We start from the raw sequence: 18,349 nt of genomic DNA on the forward strand, positions 1-18,349 counted from the left end.
GATATGACCCCAAAAGAACAAGTACTAAAAAAAAAGTAGACAAATTGGACACCATCAAAATTGAAAACTTTTATGCTTTTTATACTTCAAAGTCACTATCAAAAAAGTGAAAAGTCACCCCAGAGAATGGGGAGAAAATATTTGCAAATCATATATCTACTAAAGGATGTGCATTTACAATATACAAAGGGGCCAGGCGCTGTGGCTCATGCATGCCTGTAATCCCAGCAAATCGGGAGGCCAAGGTGGGTGGATCACCTGAGGTCAGGAGTTCAAGACCAGCCTGATCAACATGGTGAAACCCTGTCTCTACTAAAAATATAAAAATTAGCTGGGTGTGGTGTCAGGTACCTGTATCCCCAGCTACTTGGGAGTCTGAGGCAGGAGAATCACTTGAACCTGGGAGGTAGAGGTTGCAGTGCGTGGAGATTGTGCCATTGCACTCCAGCCTGGGCAACAAGAGCGAAACTCCATATCAAAAAAAAAAAAAAAAAAAAAAAGAACAAAGATTTCTTCCAAGTCAATAATAAAAACAGAAAATGCAATTTAAAAATGGATAAAGAATCTGAGTAGTTTTACATTAAAAGATAAATAAATGGTCAGTGAGCACTTCAAAAGATCCTGAGCATTACTAAACATTAGAGAAATGCAAATCAAAATCACAATGAGATGCCATTTCACACCTATTGCTTTTTTTTTTCTTTTTTTTTTTTTTTTTTTTTTTTTTTTTTTTTTTTGAGACAGAATCTTGCTCTATCTTCCAGGCTGGAGTGCAGTGTGTGTGATCATGAAAATGGCTCACTGCAGCCTCAACATCCTGGGCTCAAGTCATCCTCCTGCCTCAGCCTCTTGAGTAGCTGGGACTGCAGGCATGTGCCACCGCACCAGACAATTTTTTTTTTCTTTTGTGGACACAGTGTCTCACTATGTTGCCCAGGCTGGTCTGAAACTCCTGGGTTGAAGCAATCTTTCTGCCTCAGCCCCCCAAAGTGCTGTAAGTATAGGTGTGAGCCACCACACTGGGCCAGTACTATTCTTTAAAAAATGGGAAATAACAAGTGTTGGAGAGGATGTAGAGAAACTGGAGCCTTTGTACATTGATAGTGGGAATGTAATGTGGTACAGCCACTGAAGAAAACAGTTGGACAGTTCTTCAAAAAGTTGAACATAGAGTTTCCATTTGATCCAACAATTCCATTACTCAATATTTACTCAAAATAATTGAAAGCAGGGACTCAAATAGATACTTGCACACCAGTGTTCACAGCAGCATTATTCATAATAGTCAAAAGGTAGAAATAACCCGAATGTCCATCAACAGATGAATGGATAAACACCACATAGTATGTGCCTATGATGGAATATTACTCAGCCTTATAAAGGAGTAAAATTCTGATATACACTACAACATGGATGAACCTTGAAATCTTATAATAAATGAAATAATCCAGACACAAAAGGACCAATATTATATGATTCCACTTAGATGAGATGCCTAGAACAGACAAATTCATAGAAACAGAAAATAAAATAGAGGTTACCAGGGGTTGGAGATGAGGAATAAGGAGTTATTATTAAATGGGTACAGAGTTTCTGTTAGCAATGATGAAAATGTTCTAAAAATGGACAGTGGTGATGGTTGTAGAACATTCTGAATGTACATAGTGCCACTGAATTGTACTTAAAGTGGTTAAAATGATAAATTATATAATATGTATATTTTACCACAATAAAAAAAAAATACAAGAAGTTACCAGTGGGGAAAAGGAGGGATTACAGAAGACAGGGATAACAGCACGACTTTTCTCAGTATACCTTGTTTTTCATATTTGACTTTGAAAATATGTACATACTTTATATAACTAGAAAACAAAATTAAATCTTAAAACAATCCCAAAAATGGAATGTAAAAAAAATGAAACCAATTAATCTAAGTATATATCCAGTTTGTGGCATAACCACACAAAAATGAACTATTCCAAGTGACTTTTGAACAGAAAATTACTATATACCATCAGTAGAATATATCCTAATAACAAGAAAGAACAGCAAAAATATCTTAAAGTGTTTTCAGTAATGGCATTGTTGGGGGTAATGTTGATACTGTTATTTTGAAAGTGTTGAGTGTATACAGTGGGATAGAACCAACAAGTATTTATAATGATATCATTGAGAACCAAGATTTTCATTGAGGGAGAAGACTGATGAAGTTAAGAATTTCTGTAATCTTGAATGTAAACTGAAAGCATTATTATGAAATGTGTGATGTGTTTATCTTAGTTTACCTTTGAATATGTGTATATTTATAACTATACATCTATAGCAGCAGACACTTCTGTCACCCAGATTGTCTGAAACAGGAAATATACAAGATAGCCAGCAATATGTTTTCATATTCTACAATTACAAAGCTGTCAAAACTTACTACGGTTATGTCAAACAACACATGATCTAACATGACTATGTTCCTACTGGCTGAAGAATGAACATTATGAACTGAACATCAATAAGAATAATGACATCAAACCCAGGAGTTCATTATAATATATTTTTAAGTATATTGATTGCTTTTGGAGGGTTCTAGGAAACAAACAAATCATTTTGAAAAGTGGTAAATAAAGGAAAGACTTAAGTTCAAGACCAGTCTGAGCAACATAGTAAGACCCCATCTCTACAAAAAATTAAAATATCAGCTGAGCATTGTGGTGTACATCTTTAGTCCTAGCTACTTGAAGGCTGAGGCTAGAGGATTGCCTGAGCCCAGGAGTTCAAAGCTGCAGTGAACTATGATGGCACCACTGTGGTCCAGCCAGGGTTAAATAGCAAGACCCTGTTTCTGGCGAAAAAAAAAAAAAAAAGGAAGACTTAAACATACCTTTCCTATATGAACTGTGCCTCGGAGTAACTAAATAATCGATTAAAGCAAGTTTCTCTGTATAAAAGTACTCCAGCTAAAACATTAAGGAGAAATGATAGAATTCAAATATCACAACCCCTAAGGAATTTTTGCATCAAGACAACAATAATTAATGACTGATAACACCACACACAGAATACAGACTTATTAATTGTATACTCCTGATCAGGTGCATACCACTATCTGTGAAATAGTTTTGCCAAAAAAAAAAAAAAAAAATCTAACCTAAACTTGAACAAGCCTCTAGATCTAACCACCAATTTTTACAAACTACAAAGAATTGTGGAATGTATAGATTGACGTGACATGAAGGCAATCGGCAAAGTCCAGACTGTGAAAATACTACAGCAAACATTTAGGTTTTTTTCTTCTTTTTCTTTCTTTCTTTTTTTTTTTTTTTTTTTTTTTTTTTTTGAGAGAGTCTTCCTCTGTTTCCCAGGCTAGAGTGCAGTGGTGTGATCTCGGCTCACTGCAACCTCCGCCGCCGAGGTTCAAGTGATTCTCCTACCTCAGCCTCCTGAGTAGCTGAGATTATAGGTGCGCGCCACCATGCCCAGCTAATTTTTGTATTTTTAGTAGAGACGGGGTTTCACCATGTTGGTAAGCCTGGTCTCAAACTCCTGACCTCGTGATCCACCCGCTTCAGCCTCCCAAAGTGCTGGGATTGCAGGCGTGAGCCACTGCACCCAGCCCACCCTTGGTTTTTTTCAACAAAAAATTACTAGAAATAAAAGAATAATAGTTGGTCAAGGAAGCTGTAGAATAAGAAAGACTGCCACATACATCAATGGCAGTGGGCGGGCTTTGTTTGAATCCAACTCTAGCATGCAAACATTTGATAAAAATTTCTTTATTTAAAAAGAAAAGTTTACAAAACAATCAGAAAAAATAAAAAAGTTTGAGGATCTCAGGACAACTACTAGCCTAGATAATTTATAAAGATTAGATAACTGACTCATTTTTGTTAGTTTCTTTCCTAATAAGGCAATATGTATTAGATATATCAGAGTAGAAGGAAGTATTTTTCTTACATCTATTTGGCTTTTTAAATATAAACATATATAAGTAAAAACCAAAATTATTTATAATCCCACCATTTATGTAACTAACTTATTTTCAAAAAAATATTATGCAAATACTAGCATTTGTGCCCTTTTTTTCCTTTTGTGTTTGTGTGTTTATATCCTTTTTAAATATATCCTTTTTATGTACCTAAGCAGCTATATACTATACTGCATACTATAGTGTAAACATTGTTCTTTTCCTTCGTCTTTACAACATATTGTGGAAAACGTTCCATATCAGAATATAGATATGCCTTTTTGTAGCCATTGAAATGCAAAGAAAAAAAGAATATAGATCTGTCTCATTTTTTTAAAATGCTGTATAATCTGTAGCATGAATTTACTATAATTTATTCGCATGCTCCCTTATCGATGGGCATGTAAATTGTGTTAATTTTATATGATATAATGAGTATCCTTATATGTATATCTTGGCACAGTTTTTCGAGTGTATCCATAAAGTTTCTTGCAATGAAATTATAGGGCAACAAGGGTGTGGTGGCTCTTGTCTGTAATTTCAACAGTTTGAGAGGCTACGGCAGGAGGATTACTTGAGGCCAGGAGTTTGAGACCAGCGTGGACAACATAGTGAGCCCTCACCTCTAGTAAAAATTAAAAAAAAGAAAAAGAAAAAGTTTGGTATGGTGATATGTACCTGTAGTCCCAGCTACCCAGGAGGCTGAGGTGGGAGGATCATTTGAACCTGGGATGTCAAGGCTACAGTGAGCTATGACTGTGCCACTGCACTGCAGCCTGGATGACACAGTGAGACCCTGTCTCAAAAAAAAAAAAAAAGTATAGGCCAAATCCATATGCTTTTAAAGGATATTTTTGAATTGTTCTCAAAAAGAGGCTTCACCAAATTACCATCCAGGGTATACAAGATACCCATTTCTCCATGTCCTTACCAACAGTGGCTCTCATCAAGCCTTGGTGGAAATGCTCTCATACTGATACTTTAACGACTAAAAGTCATGACATATCTGCTTAGGTTGTAAATTGCCTCCCTCTAAACTTATACAGAGAGAATTTAGAGTGCTGTCTCAGCTTGGTTCCAGTGTTATCCAAGCCATTAACCTTTGTTTTGCCTTAGATTGTCACATTGTGGTATTTCAGTTAAAAAACAAAAACACAACTGGTACTTTTTTTTTTTTTTTTTTTTTTTAGACGGAGTCTCGCTGTGTCGCCCAGGCTGGAGTGCAGTGGCGTGATCTTGGCTTACTGCAAGCTCCGCCTCCTGGGTTCAAGCCATTCTCCTGCCTCAGCCTCCCGAGTAGCTGGACCTACGGGTACATGCCACCACCCCCGGCTAATTTTTTGTATTTTTAGTAGAGACAGGGTTTCACCATGTTAGCCAGGATGGTCTCGATCTCCTGACCTCGTGATCCGCCCGCCTTGGCCTCCCAAAGTGCTGGGATTACAGGCGTGAGCCACTGCGCCTGGCCACAATGGGGTATTGTTTTTATAGACTGTTGAAATCTGCCTTTGGAAACCATGGGTTTGCTGTGTTGTTACGGTGAATGAATTAGGTGCACAATACTAGTTTTTAAAAAATGAACTTCACACTAGGTACACCTTGAAAAATTATTCCAGAGCTATAAGAAGAAAAATATGATGGATCATTGCTCCAAAGAAAGGTTTTAAAATGTAAATTTGTACTTAATGAACAGGACAGTGTACCCTAACCTCCTCCTTGCTATTCTTCAGGGATCTCTTCTAACAGGGCTAATGCTTCACCTAAGCCGTGAAAAGCCTGCTGTGAGCACTCCCTGTTCAGGGTCAGAAAAACACAATGAATTGTTCTATCATTTTAGGTTCTAGGACAATGTTCTCTTGCTTTTCCTTGCTCAGAATGGACCCTTGCTGGGGTAGCATCAGAATGAGGATCTGGTGCAACAGTTCTGCGATAGGAAGTAGGTTCCCCTACTATCATGGTTTTCAAGCTTTTTTGACTGCAGCCCATAACGAGAAATAATGTTTTTCATCATAACCCAGTAGATATACTCACAGAGACACATTATATTCATAAAAAAATTTCATAATGTTTAACCTTATGTTAATAGCATTTATCCTATGTTATTCAATCTATTTTATTTCTTTTTAAAAAATGCTCATCACAGTTAACCAAACTGATTTCACAACTCCTTAAAGGAATTAGACTCAAAATTTGAAAAACACTGCATTGTAGAATATTTTAGAGTCTCTTCCCAACCCTCAGAGTCAGATTTATTTCAAGATGGCCCCTGTAAGAAAGCTTCAAGCATGTGAGTGACTTTCTTTTTTCTTTTTACTTCTTTACCATTTACCGCGACTCCCAAATAAGTGACTCTTTTGGCTTATTTGGTAACCATGCTAATTTCTACACATAGAACCTAGAGCATTTACATAAGACCCATCCAAAGCTTGTGTTTTAACCTTGCTTCTCTCCTTTCTTTCTTTGATTCATTGATTATGTTTTCTATTGCTATTTGTTCAATCTGTGTTTCAGGCAGTGTACAGGTACTGAGGCACCAGTGGTGAGTAAAAGCAAGCATGCATCCTGAGATATACTGGGAATGAAAGAAGCTAATCCAAAAGCATACAGGAAAATATTTTCAAATTTGATAAATTCTGTGTAAGCATATGGCATTGCATGTAACAGGGGAACCACATTTAATATGGACTGTTGGAAAAGGCTTCTGTGAGAAGTGACACTTGAGCTAAGACTTGAAAGGTGAAAAGAATATAACCAGGTACTGGACAGCATCATGAGTGCAGGCACAGGTCACATCATATCACAAGCTTCTAAGGCTGAAGGTGGCATGAATTGCTAGCTGGAGAGTGGAAGGAAAAGATCTTCAAGATAAAGCTGGAAAAATAAACAGGGCCAGACCTCATAGGTTTCTGTAGACCATGGAAAGAGGTGAAGGTTATTTTGAGCCTGGATGACATGATAAAACTCACATTGTAAAAATATAACTGCAAGGTAGAGAATGGATTGAAGAGGTCCAAGATTATGCAGACAGAGCTATGAATAGCCTATTGCAATGGTCTGGGTCAAGCATGATGGAGTAGGGTTGGAATAGGGTGGTGATCTTTTATTAGTTATCTTCCTTACTGAGCACACTTTGCAATGAATTTCAAATGCACTGGGACCAGACTTGTTAATTTTGGAGCTGTCAACTAAGAAATAAGTAAACCATGATAACCCACCAAAGAAAGTTGCAGAAATGCAAGAGCGGGGCTGTGATGAATGGTTGAGGTACAAGGAAGCTCTTACTCACTCATTTTAAAAAATCAGATGATATGAAGTTGAATATTCTAGGTATTGCCCAATTGTGTTATGTTCACATATTTTACTGGGCATAGTTCTGGATAATAAAATATTTATCTTCTCTCCCTCTGAGAATTAAAAATCTGAGATGGAGGCCTCTGATGTGCCAAAGGAGAAAGATGATTTTTAGAGCCAAACGTGCCTCCATGATTAAATACATTTATATTTCTACTGGCCAAGGGAAGCATGTTGCCTCTTGCCTGGGCCTCTTCTGTCTTTGATTAATAATCCCCTGCACATTCGAACACTGTTATTAACTTGCCACATTGGCACCTTTATCACTTTGTTCTTTGAATAAAAAGAGCTTAACCCAAGTCCCAGTAAAAATGTTCATTCAGGCTGAATTTAAGAAATATATTCTGCTCCCTTGGAGTTAAATGGAATAATAGGAGAAGAGTCCACTTGACTGTTACCAGGTTTCTGAACTACACCTGGCAGCCTAACATAGTTAACAGCAGGGAGTGAATCACATCTGCTCTGTATGCTAACCCGGTCTGAGTAGGTGGTTTGCATTGGCATCTAATTATTTTTATGGTTAGTACTCTCTTCTCCTAACTTTTGGTACCAAACCCTCACACACCTCATTATCCCTATCGCATCTGCCACTCATCCTAAAAGGCCTTGCTTACATCCCACAATCAATCATTCTTTCTATTACCTTAGCGGAGAACAGCCTGAGGTGCAGCAGGTCCCAGGTATGATTACAGTTTCACCAGTTCAATATTGTTTACTGAATGGCCTGTAAAACACAGTGAATATAATTTGTGTTGCTGCAGTTGGAAGGCTTACATACCACATTGCCTAGAACCAAAGACCTTTCCTCATGCCCAATACACCAATGGCAGAGATGACCAGCCACTCACTGCATCAAGATGAAGAATAGTATCTCCCAAAAGGCAATACCAAGCATATGTTTCTCAGGCTTTTACAAAACACTTTTTAAGTTTCTGTCTAAACTCCTCTAGGAGCTAAATTTTTCCAAGACATATTCTGTGTAAATCAGTCTTCAGTGATAAACAAAATTTTATTTATTGAACTATCAGGTGCTATTAATGCTAATTAGAATGTTACCACCTCAGATTAATGCTTCGTTGAATTTCTTTCTTTCTGGTGTTTGTAAGTATTCCTTTTCTCCTTCAGCACAATGATAATTATAAAGAAGAAAATGTACTAAGTGCATTTCTCCCATCATTTGATATTTTACATTTATTTCCTCAGCAAATAATTTGTCACGAGGAAGTAATGTGCATCCCTGGGCACTGCTTGCAGGCACTTAATTCTTGATTCAAATGAAACTTTAAATGTTTTATCCATGATGTTATGTCTAAAGAAACATGTCAAAGAAACATGTCAGAGAACTTGACTGTGAATAGAAATCATGGCTGTGCTTTGAGGGAAACAAAATAAATCACAGAGGTAGGAATGCATATTTACAAGCTACTGTTTGTACACAGCAGAGACCAATTCTACTCTCTGTTCTCATTTCCTCTTCTAATTCCTCATCCCTACACTCCTTCATGTGTGAAGCCCATGTCTGATCCTGCCTATTTCAGTGACTGGGGGTCACTGCAGATGCGTGCACAGGGTCCTGTTATGGGATCCGGATTCTGCCACCTTCTCCAGACACAAGTTTCCCCTCATACCTGTTGTTCCAGCAAATCCAAGCTATTCTCCTTTCCCCACTTGTACTAGGTTCTTTCCCAAGTCTGTGCTTGCATGCATCCTATTTTTCTCTGGTATTTTTCAAATTTTACTTTGGCACCTGGAGAACGTTTTGGCACTACCATTTGTCAGGTGTTTAACTTTGTGCATTTCCTCGTGTGAATGGGAGCGTAGGTCCAGCATCGTGAGGAAGGACTAGGGTCACACTCGCAGAGTGTGTCAGAGCCCACAAAGTCACTCAGTAGAAACATCAGGAGATGTTAGCGTTATTTTTTAGTTATTACTATGATCACCATTTCTCAAAATTGAGCTCTGGTTTTACCTCTCCTGAGAAGCTTTCCTTTACTTCCCCATCCCAAAGACAGAGTGAATTACTTCCTTGTACTGTGTGCTTAGTTCTTCATTGCCCTTCTTATGTGTTTTCCTTATCATTAATGTGGGACATGATCTGTTATAATGTTGCTGGGCAATGATGTTGTTAGTATAGAAAAATGGGCATGAAGATAGTTCAAGGAGTTCCCATAACTCATATTTTATGGGCCTTCTGCAATATATGGTTAGGATACAACCATTAGCAATAAATGGATAACTTGGGTTCTCTTCATTTTCTGTGTTTTATTGCTACATGAATAAACAGTTATTGAGTGCTTACTGTATGTCAAGCATGACAATAAGTATTATAATTACCCTGTTTATTCATCAGTATGATCAAATGTGGTTATTATTCCCATGTGACCCATGAGGAAACTAAAGGCCTAAGGTGATAGAGCTAGTGATAGACCACCTACTCCCAAAGTCTGAGCTCTTAGCTCAAGAACACTCTGCTCTGATCTGTAGGGTCTCATTTGTCTCTGAGACTCTTTAATGTGTAAATATATTTGATAAGTTTTCTCTTCTAATGCAATTCCAGGTATTCCTTCCAAGATGAGGAAGACATGTTCATGGTGGTGGACCTCCTGCTGGGTGGAGACCTGCGTTATCACCTGCAACAGAACGTCCACTTCAAGGAAGAAACAGTGAAGCTCTTCATATGTGAGCTGGTCATGGCCCTGGACTACCTGCAGAACCAGCGCATCATTCACAGGTCAGTCAAGTCCAAGGAGACGGCCATGAACGTAATGCAAGGAGAGAATCCACAACTGGCTACCTTCAGTAAATTCTTATTGAACATGACATTTAATCCCCATTTAATTCTTGAAACAGTACCCTGAGGTAGGTTGATTGTCTTCATTTTGCAGATTTTTTAAAAGACTGAACACATAGAGCTTAATTTGCCAAAGGTCACAGTAAACAACAAGATCACAATTAATGAATTTTGGTACTATTTTATAACTAAGCTTAGACAAAGAGGAGAAAAGGTGGCATATAGAAACCTAATAAATATTAAGTAAATAATTAAATGGAGGTAGCACATGGAGGGAAAGAAATAGAATGAAAAGAAAGAAAGTTCTTTGGGAAAAAAAGCTTGAGTCTTTCTAATATTTGCTGTCCTGCAGTCTATATTAAATTAATCCCTAATGTATGTACTGCAAATGGAGGTAGAAAAAAGCAATAGCAATGTCTTCTGCATTTAGAGCATTAGTAGTAAATAAAGACATACAAATAACATAAGAAATCATAAAGCTATAGAGATAATACAGAGAAAAGGATAATACTTTATAGTAAAGAAATTTGTAGTTTTAATGATGATTTTATATATAGTATCTCATTTGATCTCTGAAATAACCTGAGATAAATGATCAGAGCAGATATAATTAGACTAGAATTACATATGAAAAAATCATGGCTTGTATACATTAAATTATCACCCAGTTTACTTATACGAATTGTAAACATATCAAACATCAAAACATCTACGAATCAACATCAAAACAACTAGTGTTTACTGGTTGATGACTTACTGTGTGCCAGGCACTCCTAGGTACTTTATGTACATTAGTTTATTAAATCCTCAAAACTCAGCAAAGATTCCACATTTCATTACAATATTCCCATTACACAGATAAAGAAACTGTCTCAAAGGTTTGCCAAGGACAAACAGCTAACAAATAGCGTAGCCAGGATTTAAACCTAGATCTCCCTGACCTCAAAGTCAGAATTCTATGATACCAATTCATATTACTTACACATATGAAATATATGCATTAATTGATTATACATCATTAAATGAAAAATCAGTACATGTGACTCTGCTGCTGTCATCTCTAATCCTTGAAGAATTTGCTGAGATTTTAAGTACAATTATGTCTCAATTAGTAAAAAGTTGGCTAGATAAAATATTTGACCACCACCAGTTGACATTGACCTGTAATTTATTTTTTAAACATATATATATATTAGAGAGATGGGGTTTCACCATGTTGCCCAGTCTGGTCTCCAACTTTTGGCCTCAAGTTGTCCTCCTGCCTCAGCCTCCCAAAATGCTGGGATTACAGGAGTGAGCCACTGTACTCAGCCTATAATTTATCTTGATGAGTACAGAGCCTATAGATGAAGGTGAAGCATCAGAATTTATAGATTCTCTGTGCAGGTACCACAGGCCAGTTCTTTTATTTATTTTTATTTTTTGGGCCTTGGCCCTCTACATTTAGTTTTTATTTAATGTTCCTTCTTTGGAAGAGCCTGCTTGTATTGGAAGTGTGCTCTTCAGGCACCAGATAAATGAAAGCAGACCAGTTAATTACATAGGATCTCAGAAGTGAATTTGCACACCTGGTGTTTTTTTCAATAACTAGAAATCCTGTTCTCAAGCACTCATCTTCCCATACTGGTTTTCTGGTCCCTCATAGCTCTTTCTGAAGAGAGACTCTTCATACTTGTTAGTCTATGGAGTCCCTCTCAAAACTTTCCTGTTCGTTCATTCTCCCAAAAATTGCCAACCACAGCCTATCTTGGTTGTGACATCACAGATATCAGAAAGAAGGCAGTGACCTTGAGAAACCAGCATGGCCTCAGAGCCTTTTCACCCTCTCTCCTTTTCCTGTTTGAAATTGGGTTCTGTCCCTTCTTTCTTTAGGCTTCATGTTCTTGGTCATCAAAAGACCAGTTCTCTGAGCATTTTCTCCATGTATTTAGAACTGTGTTCCAAGAGGAATTCAGGAGGGAAAAACAACAACAAAAATATTGATACAATTTTTCCCCAAGGAGCTTACTAACACCCAATACTGTTTTTCTGTTCTTTCCCTCTCTTTTTTTCTCACCGTTATCATCATTTTGCCACTTAAATCATAAACCAAGGATTAACTTTCTGTTTTTTTGCCCTTTAATCACATCCACAGTTATTACTTAGTGCCCGTTCTCAGAAGGGCCTTTTTGTACTGAAATGTCTCCTCACCATGGTAAAGGTATGGAAGGCAAACAGGATGACATTTTGAGTGCAGTGTTAAATTGAGGTGACATCCTTCTGGTGTCAAAAACTATTCAGGTGCATTTCTGTAACCTCTATGCACCTCTCCCCCCACCTCCCAGGTGTTATATTTTACAGGCTGTCATACCCTTTTGTACCTCTCCTGAGGAGTTGTGACATTTGGTGTGTAATTAATTAATTTGTCTCCTTTACAAAATTGTGAACTCTGCATGTTTTGCTTTTCATTGTATAACCAGTATGTGAAAAAAATATGAGCCACATGAATGAATGATTGACCAGAAGTTCAGGCTTACAAGTAGGAAATATTCAAATACAGGACATTAAATCCAAAGGTCTCAGACCTACTTGTACCTTGGTCTTTACATTAATCATGTAATTTATCATCCAAACCAGGATACTCTGAGAGCTAAAGAGGATGCTATTAATATTAATAATTGCACTGGGAAGAGTCAAAAGCCGTAAATAATCTAGGCAATTCAGGACCTATGTCAACATCATTAAGGCTTTTCAAGGCAGTGTTTTTTGGTTTTTTATTTTTTGTAGAGACAGGGTCTCCCTATGTTGCCTAGGCTGGCCTTGAACTCCTGGGCTCAAGCAATCCTCCTGCCTCAGCCTCCCAAAACTCTGGGATTACAGATGTGAGTCACCATGCCCAGCTTCAAATAGACATTTTAATTCTGACAGTTCTGATAACCAGGATTTTCTGCTCTCAGAATACCAGATATCAATTTGAAATGGTGTCAAATAGCTGTTTAAAAAGTGTACATGGTAAAAGAAGCAGTGATCCCTTTGTTTAAGGAATTTAAATGATAATAACTTTGGCAATCTGAGACTAAGGGCTCCTGGGCCAGAGAGTACAAAAAGCAATACAGAAGAGATACAGGCTTCTGAATACTGTAATTCTTTTTTAAACCTCCTTCTTCAAAAGAATCAGCCCGATTCATGTTGTACTTGAATTCAAGATAACAAAACACCTTTTAGTTACTTAGAAAGATTAGATTGTAAAATACATGCTGAGTTCCTAGAAATTAAAAGTGAGAATGAAAAAAAGAATCAATGAAAGTACAGTAGATCTCCCGGACAAGGAGAGACCATCTGCATAAAACTGAAGATATAACATATATGACTTCCTACTTTTAGATTAAAATCTACATTTTGCCTTTGGACATGGTAGAAGATTCAAAATTACCCATAAACAGTCAGCAGTACGTGGAAGTAGGAGCAGCAGTAGGCTGCTGTTTGCTTAGGGCTTCCTGGGTACCAGGCTGCCTGCTAAGCACTTGTGAGTTATTTCACTCAGTCTTCCCATAGCTCCAGGTGGTTTATGGCACTTTGTCCCCATTTCACCTTCGATGAAACTCTGGTTCTGAAAAATTACTTGCCCAAGGTTGCATGGCTAGTAAGCAGGGAAAGCATCACGTTTAGGAAATGCAGAGCTCTTCACCACTCTCCAGCCTGCAGATGCTCAGCATGGCTGCAGCTCCGAGGGGAGCACGGGACACCTATGCATGGCCACCTGCCTCAGGCACCCACAGACGGAAGTGGTACATGTGGAACGGACAGACAGAGAACAGCCTAAAATTGGAAGCTAAATTGTGTGAGAAAGACAAGTGCTTCAGAGAAGATAGTGTGGAGTCGCAAAATAAGTTTCATGAGAGCTCATACAGAAAACAGCCTAAAACTAGAAGCTAAATTGTGTGAGAAAGACAAGTACTTCAGAGAAGTTGGTTGGGAGTAAGAAAGCAAGTCTCATGAGAGCTCTGAGGGTGTAAATGGGACTTTTAACAGCCAAAACACACAGCAAGTCTAGCCTACCAAGAGGAGCTCAATGGATGGAAGTCCTCACTTGTTTCCCTGTGTTAACATAGAAGGGGGTCTTTTTAAAATTTTGTTTTCACTTCAGCTTTTCTGCCAGAAATGTCTAGTGTAGTGATGTTTTAAAAAAAACCATAAGATCTGTTTCTGCCACAAATCCCCATTAAGACATAAATGGAGTTTTATTTTGTGGATGTTTAAAAATCCATGGACTTGAACTTTTGGTAGTTTCCCAAATATGTAGGATATTCAGCTAGTTTTCTTCAGTTTCAGAATCTTTCTTTTCTATCGTTGTTAAAGACACAGGGTTGCATAATAACCATTAAGTTTGAATTGTGCATTTAGACAACTTTCTTATTAGTCAAGAAGTCAAACTTTTTGTGTGAGTACAGCTTGAAAATCAGCTTTAGTTTCCAAAGAATGGCCAGTTTGAAGTATAATATTCTCTTTTGCTTACTTGAAATCTGCAAATAAATGCTTTAAATTATGGACAAAGTGATTATTTGCTTTTATTTAAAAAATAAGGAAAACAAAACTCATTACAATCTCTTCTACAGGGTTAGTACTATTCTATTTGTTGATTGCCTCAGCCTCTCCAATGAACAATCTGGTGGAAAGTAATTATTTAATATTATAATCCAAAGACAAATTTCTGTTTACTCCCTTGTCAGATCTTAAAGTAGACTCAATTATGAATTTAAGCTAATGAGCTGGATTGTTTGGGACAATTAAATAGTAAATCATTTTGGGTCAAAATACCATTTGAGAGGATGGTTGATTGCTTTTTCCCTCTGAGAATTACCCCCCACTATAACGAGGTTATAACTCACTGTTTGCTAAATTTTTATAGGAATGAGATAAAAAATCTGATTAGAGTAATTTGTGCAAGTAATTACAGTACAACAGAGAGAGTTGCAAAAATTTCATTTCCCATTGAGTACCGAAATGTTGAAGAGAAATAAAAGAAGATTTATGGCTGTGTAGAAAAACACAGGATGGTATTTTTATTTATCACCTTTGCCTTCTTTGCTGTACTCATTGGAACCAATAACTGATTCCAGATTCATCTTAGGGACTGTATAAGATGCAGATAGAAATTATTTCTCACACATGACCTCTTGGGCTGGAGTAGCTGCTTATGAGATGTTCCTATCATTCTTCTAGAAATCAGTACCTTGACAGTGAAGAAAAAAATCTTAGGAATAATGCTTCTAGTCCAAATATTTATTCAAAAATTATTTATTGGGTACCTATTTGCCAGTGTTCTGAATGCCAGGCTCCCATGGGGAAGAAGACAATCCCCCTGTCATAAGAAGTTGTTAATATTATAGTGTGAAAAATAGTCAAGTAAACACTTCAACATTAATATCAAAAGGCTTTTAAATGTTGTGGCATGTGCCATAAAGAATGAAAGCTGTTATGTACATATCCTGAGTGATGCATGTGTGCCTGCATGCACGTGCACGCACGCACACACACACACAATATGCTTAGTTGCATCTTCCCAATGCTCATGGTTATACCTCTAATTGTAGCCTCTGGACCATGATATTCTATATAAAAAGCTGTCTCCCCTCTCCAATCTTAAGCCCTCATAGGTGGATACTACACCTCACTTATGTTTTAATCTCCAGCAACTTGCACTGGATCTAAACTAGAGTGCTTGCTGGATAATTCAATGACTGAACAAATGAATGAGGACAGTATGTACATGTAACCATTGGGTGAGTGCAGAAGGTAAAAGTTGCTGTGGAGGATGTTGTCTTCAGCAAATTCTCAATTTATTCCACACATTCCTCTGTGCATCCACAACATGTGGGGTTCTGGTCTGCCTTTCCACTATGCTGGATTAGTTTTGTATGCTGTGTAACAAATTCCTACAGTCCCAGTGACCAGAAAGAACATACCTTTATCAGCTCACAGTTTCTTTGGGACAGGTGTCTGGGCACAGTCTAGTTGAGTTCTCGGCACAGCTGCCATTAAGGTGTCAGCCAGAACTGGGTTCTCTTCTGGAGGCTGAACTGGGCAAGAATCCACTTCCAAGCTCAGTCAGAATGTTGGCAGGAGGTATTTCCTTGTGGCTGTAGGACCCATGGTGGCTACTTTCTTTAAATTTAACAAGGAGAAGAATACTGTAGAGTAAGTTGGCTAGAAAGAAAACAGAGTACACATATTTGAATGATGATATATAACATTGTAACATAACTCAGTTACAGAAGTAAGACCATCACATCTGCCATGTAATGTCGGTTAGAAACAAACCATGGAACCAGCCCATGCTGAGGGGCTGGAAATTATGCAAGGGTGTGAACACCAAAAGCTGGGAATCCTGGGGGTCACCGTACACAGTCTGTTCACATTTCCTCTAAAGAAGTTGCACTGCATCACAGTTCCATACCAATTTCTGCTATGACCTTAAATATAGCCCTGAACTTCCCTGTCAAGGAAGAAGTGAGGAGGTTTCAACAAGTGATCAGAAATGATTCTTTTATGTCTAAGATTCTAGGATGATTTCCTCTCTGCCCTGGTAGGCTGCTCTTCAAAGTATGACCTCCTCATTGTTTCTCTGATCTACCACACACTCATTCCCCTCCAAGAAGGCTGCCCAACTGTAATGACCTGTCTACAGAGCCTGTGATAGTGACTTGTGATAAATGGCTATTAGCACATTTACCAATCAAGGTCCTGTTTGCAATTCGGTTGTGGGTCAAAATTATGTTTGTTTTAACTGAGGTCTTTAGTTTATTTCAGGCAGAGATCTGGGCTGGAATGTCACCTTTGTGTCTAATTCTCACACACTGTACTATCTTAGCAGTCACATTTTATTTTCTTGAGATGATAATTTATAGGAAAAAATAAGACATTTCTGCAGCTAATCATTTTAGTCAATGATCATTGAGTGACAGTTGAGCTCCTAATAAATAAATTTGCCAACACAGTGACACCTCAGGTTTCTGAAGCATGTGGGAATGAGTCATCTGGAAAGATGTTTTTCTAATTCCTGGAAGTATTTCAGAGATTTTTAACTATTTAATTTATACTACAAAGCACCTATGTCACTTTTTTAATGACTTAATAGGAGCTATCACTTATTGCTTACACCAAGAACTGCGTACTGTGCTAATTGGCAGGTTCCACACACCACCTAACTTGATAATCAACAATTCTCTGAGGGGATTAGGCAACTTGCCAATATACAGTCAGTATATGGGACCAGATTCAAATGTAGAATTACCTTCTTCAAAGGCCCTGTTCTAGGTATAGATGCTCTTACTTTCACTCTTATAATAATAAGATATCCTCGAGGTCAGATGAGCTGTTCAGTGCTGTTTACCAAATAGCATAAAACTTCAGTTTAGATACATATTTTAGTGGGTAGGTACTATATGTTAATTTGTGCTCCCTCAGAAAGATTTGTTGAAGTCCTAACCTCCAGTGCCTCAGACTGTGATCTTTTTTGGAAAGAGGGTTTTTACCCAGATAATCAAGTTAGAATGAGGCCATTAGTGTAGGCCCTAATCCAGTATGACTGGTGTCCTTACGAAAAGAGGAACTTTGGACACAGAGGAACATACATAGAGTGAAGATGATGTGGATGTAGAGAGACACAGGGAGGATGACAGGTGAAGATGGGGGATTGATGTGATGGGTCCACCAGCCAAGGAATGCCAGAGATTGCCAGCAAACCCACAGAAGCTGGAAGAGGCCTGGGAGGAGTCTCCCTGAGAAGTTTCAGAGGGAGCATGGGCCCTGCTGGCATCTTGATTTTGGACTTTCTACCTTCAGAACTGTGAGAAAATAAATTTCTGTGTTCTTCAAGCCACCGTTTGTGGTACTTTATGACAGCAGCTCTAACAAATGAATGTAGTAAATATGTTTTTATTGTTTTCTTTGCTGCTAATTTTTTAATCTTTGCTTCTCTAGTAGGTGCTACTCAGGGCACCTTCTGTCCTCACTCCTAACATGCTGCTTACAATACATTATGGGACAGAAGACCAAGTGACAAAACTTGTTAGTATTGTTTGTAAAATTAAACTAATCCAAGAGAATATTCAGTAAGTCAAGTCCATTGGCTTTAGTATAGTGTAATCTATTTTAATGTTGCCAGAGACTGTCTTTGCTTACTTTTGTATTTCAGGTTTGGGAAGATATTTTCAGTATCTGTAGGCTTTTTTTTTTATACCATTTCTCTTGTCCATGGTGTGTTGTTT

The 18,349-nt window shown here is 37.8% G+C and overlaps 1 protein-coding gene across 4 annotated transcripts in view; it reads left to right on the plus strand.

Annotated features, from left to right (window-relative positions):
• The window catches only part of STK32A (serine/threonine kinase 32A), a 154,288-nt gene that overhangs the window by 79,412 nt on the left and 56,527 nt on the right, over positions 1-18,349 (plus strand). For all 4 annotated transcript variants that reach the window (XM_008954481.6, XM_055112762.3, XM_055112761.3 and 1 more), the window contains one exon: positions 9,867-10,040. In XM_008954481.6, coding sequence (XP_008952729.1) covers positions 9,867-10,040 — 174 coding nt within the window. The remainder of the gene's footprint in view (positions 1-9,866; positions 10,041-18,349) is intronic.

Source organism: Pan paniscus, chromosome 4, assembly GCF_029289425.2.
Source record: "Pan paniscus chromosome 4, NHGRI_mPanPan1-v2.0_pri, whole genome shotgun sequence".
NCBI classification, from domain to species: Eukaryota; Metazoa; Chordata; class Mammalia; order Primates; family Hominidae; genus Pan; species Pan paniscus.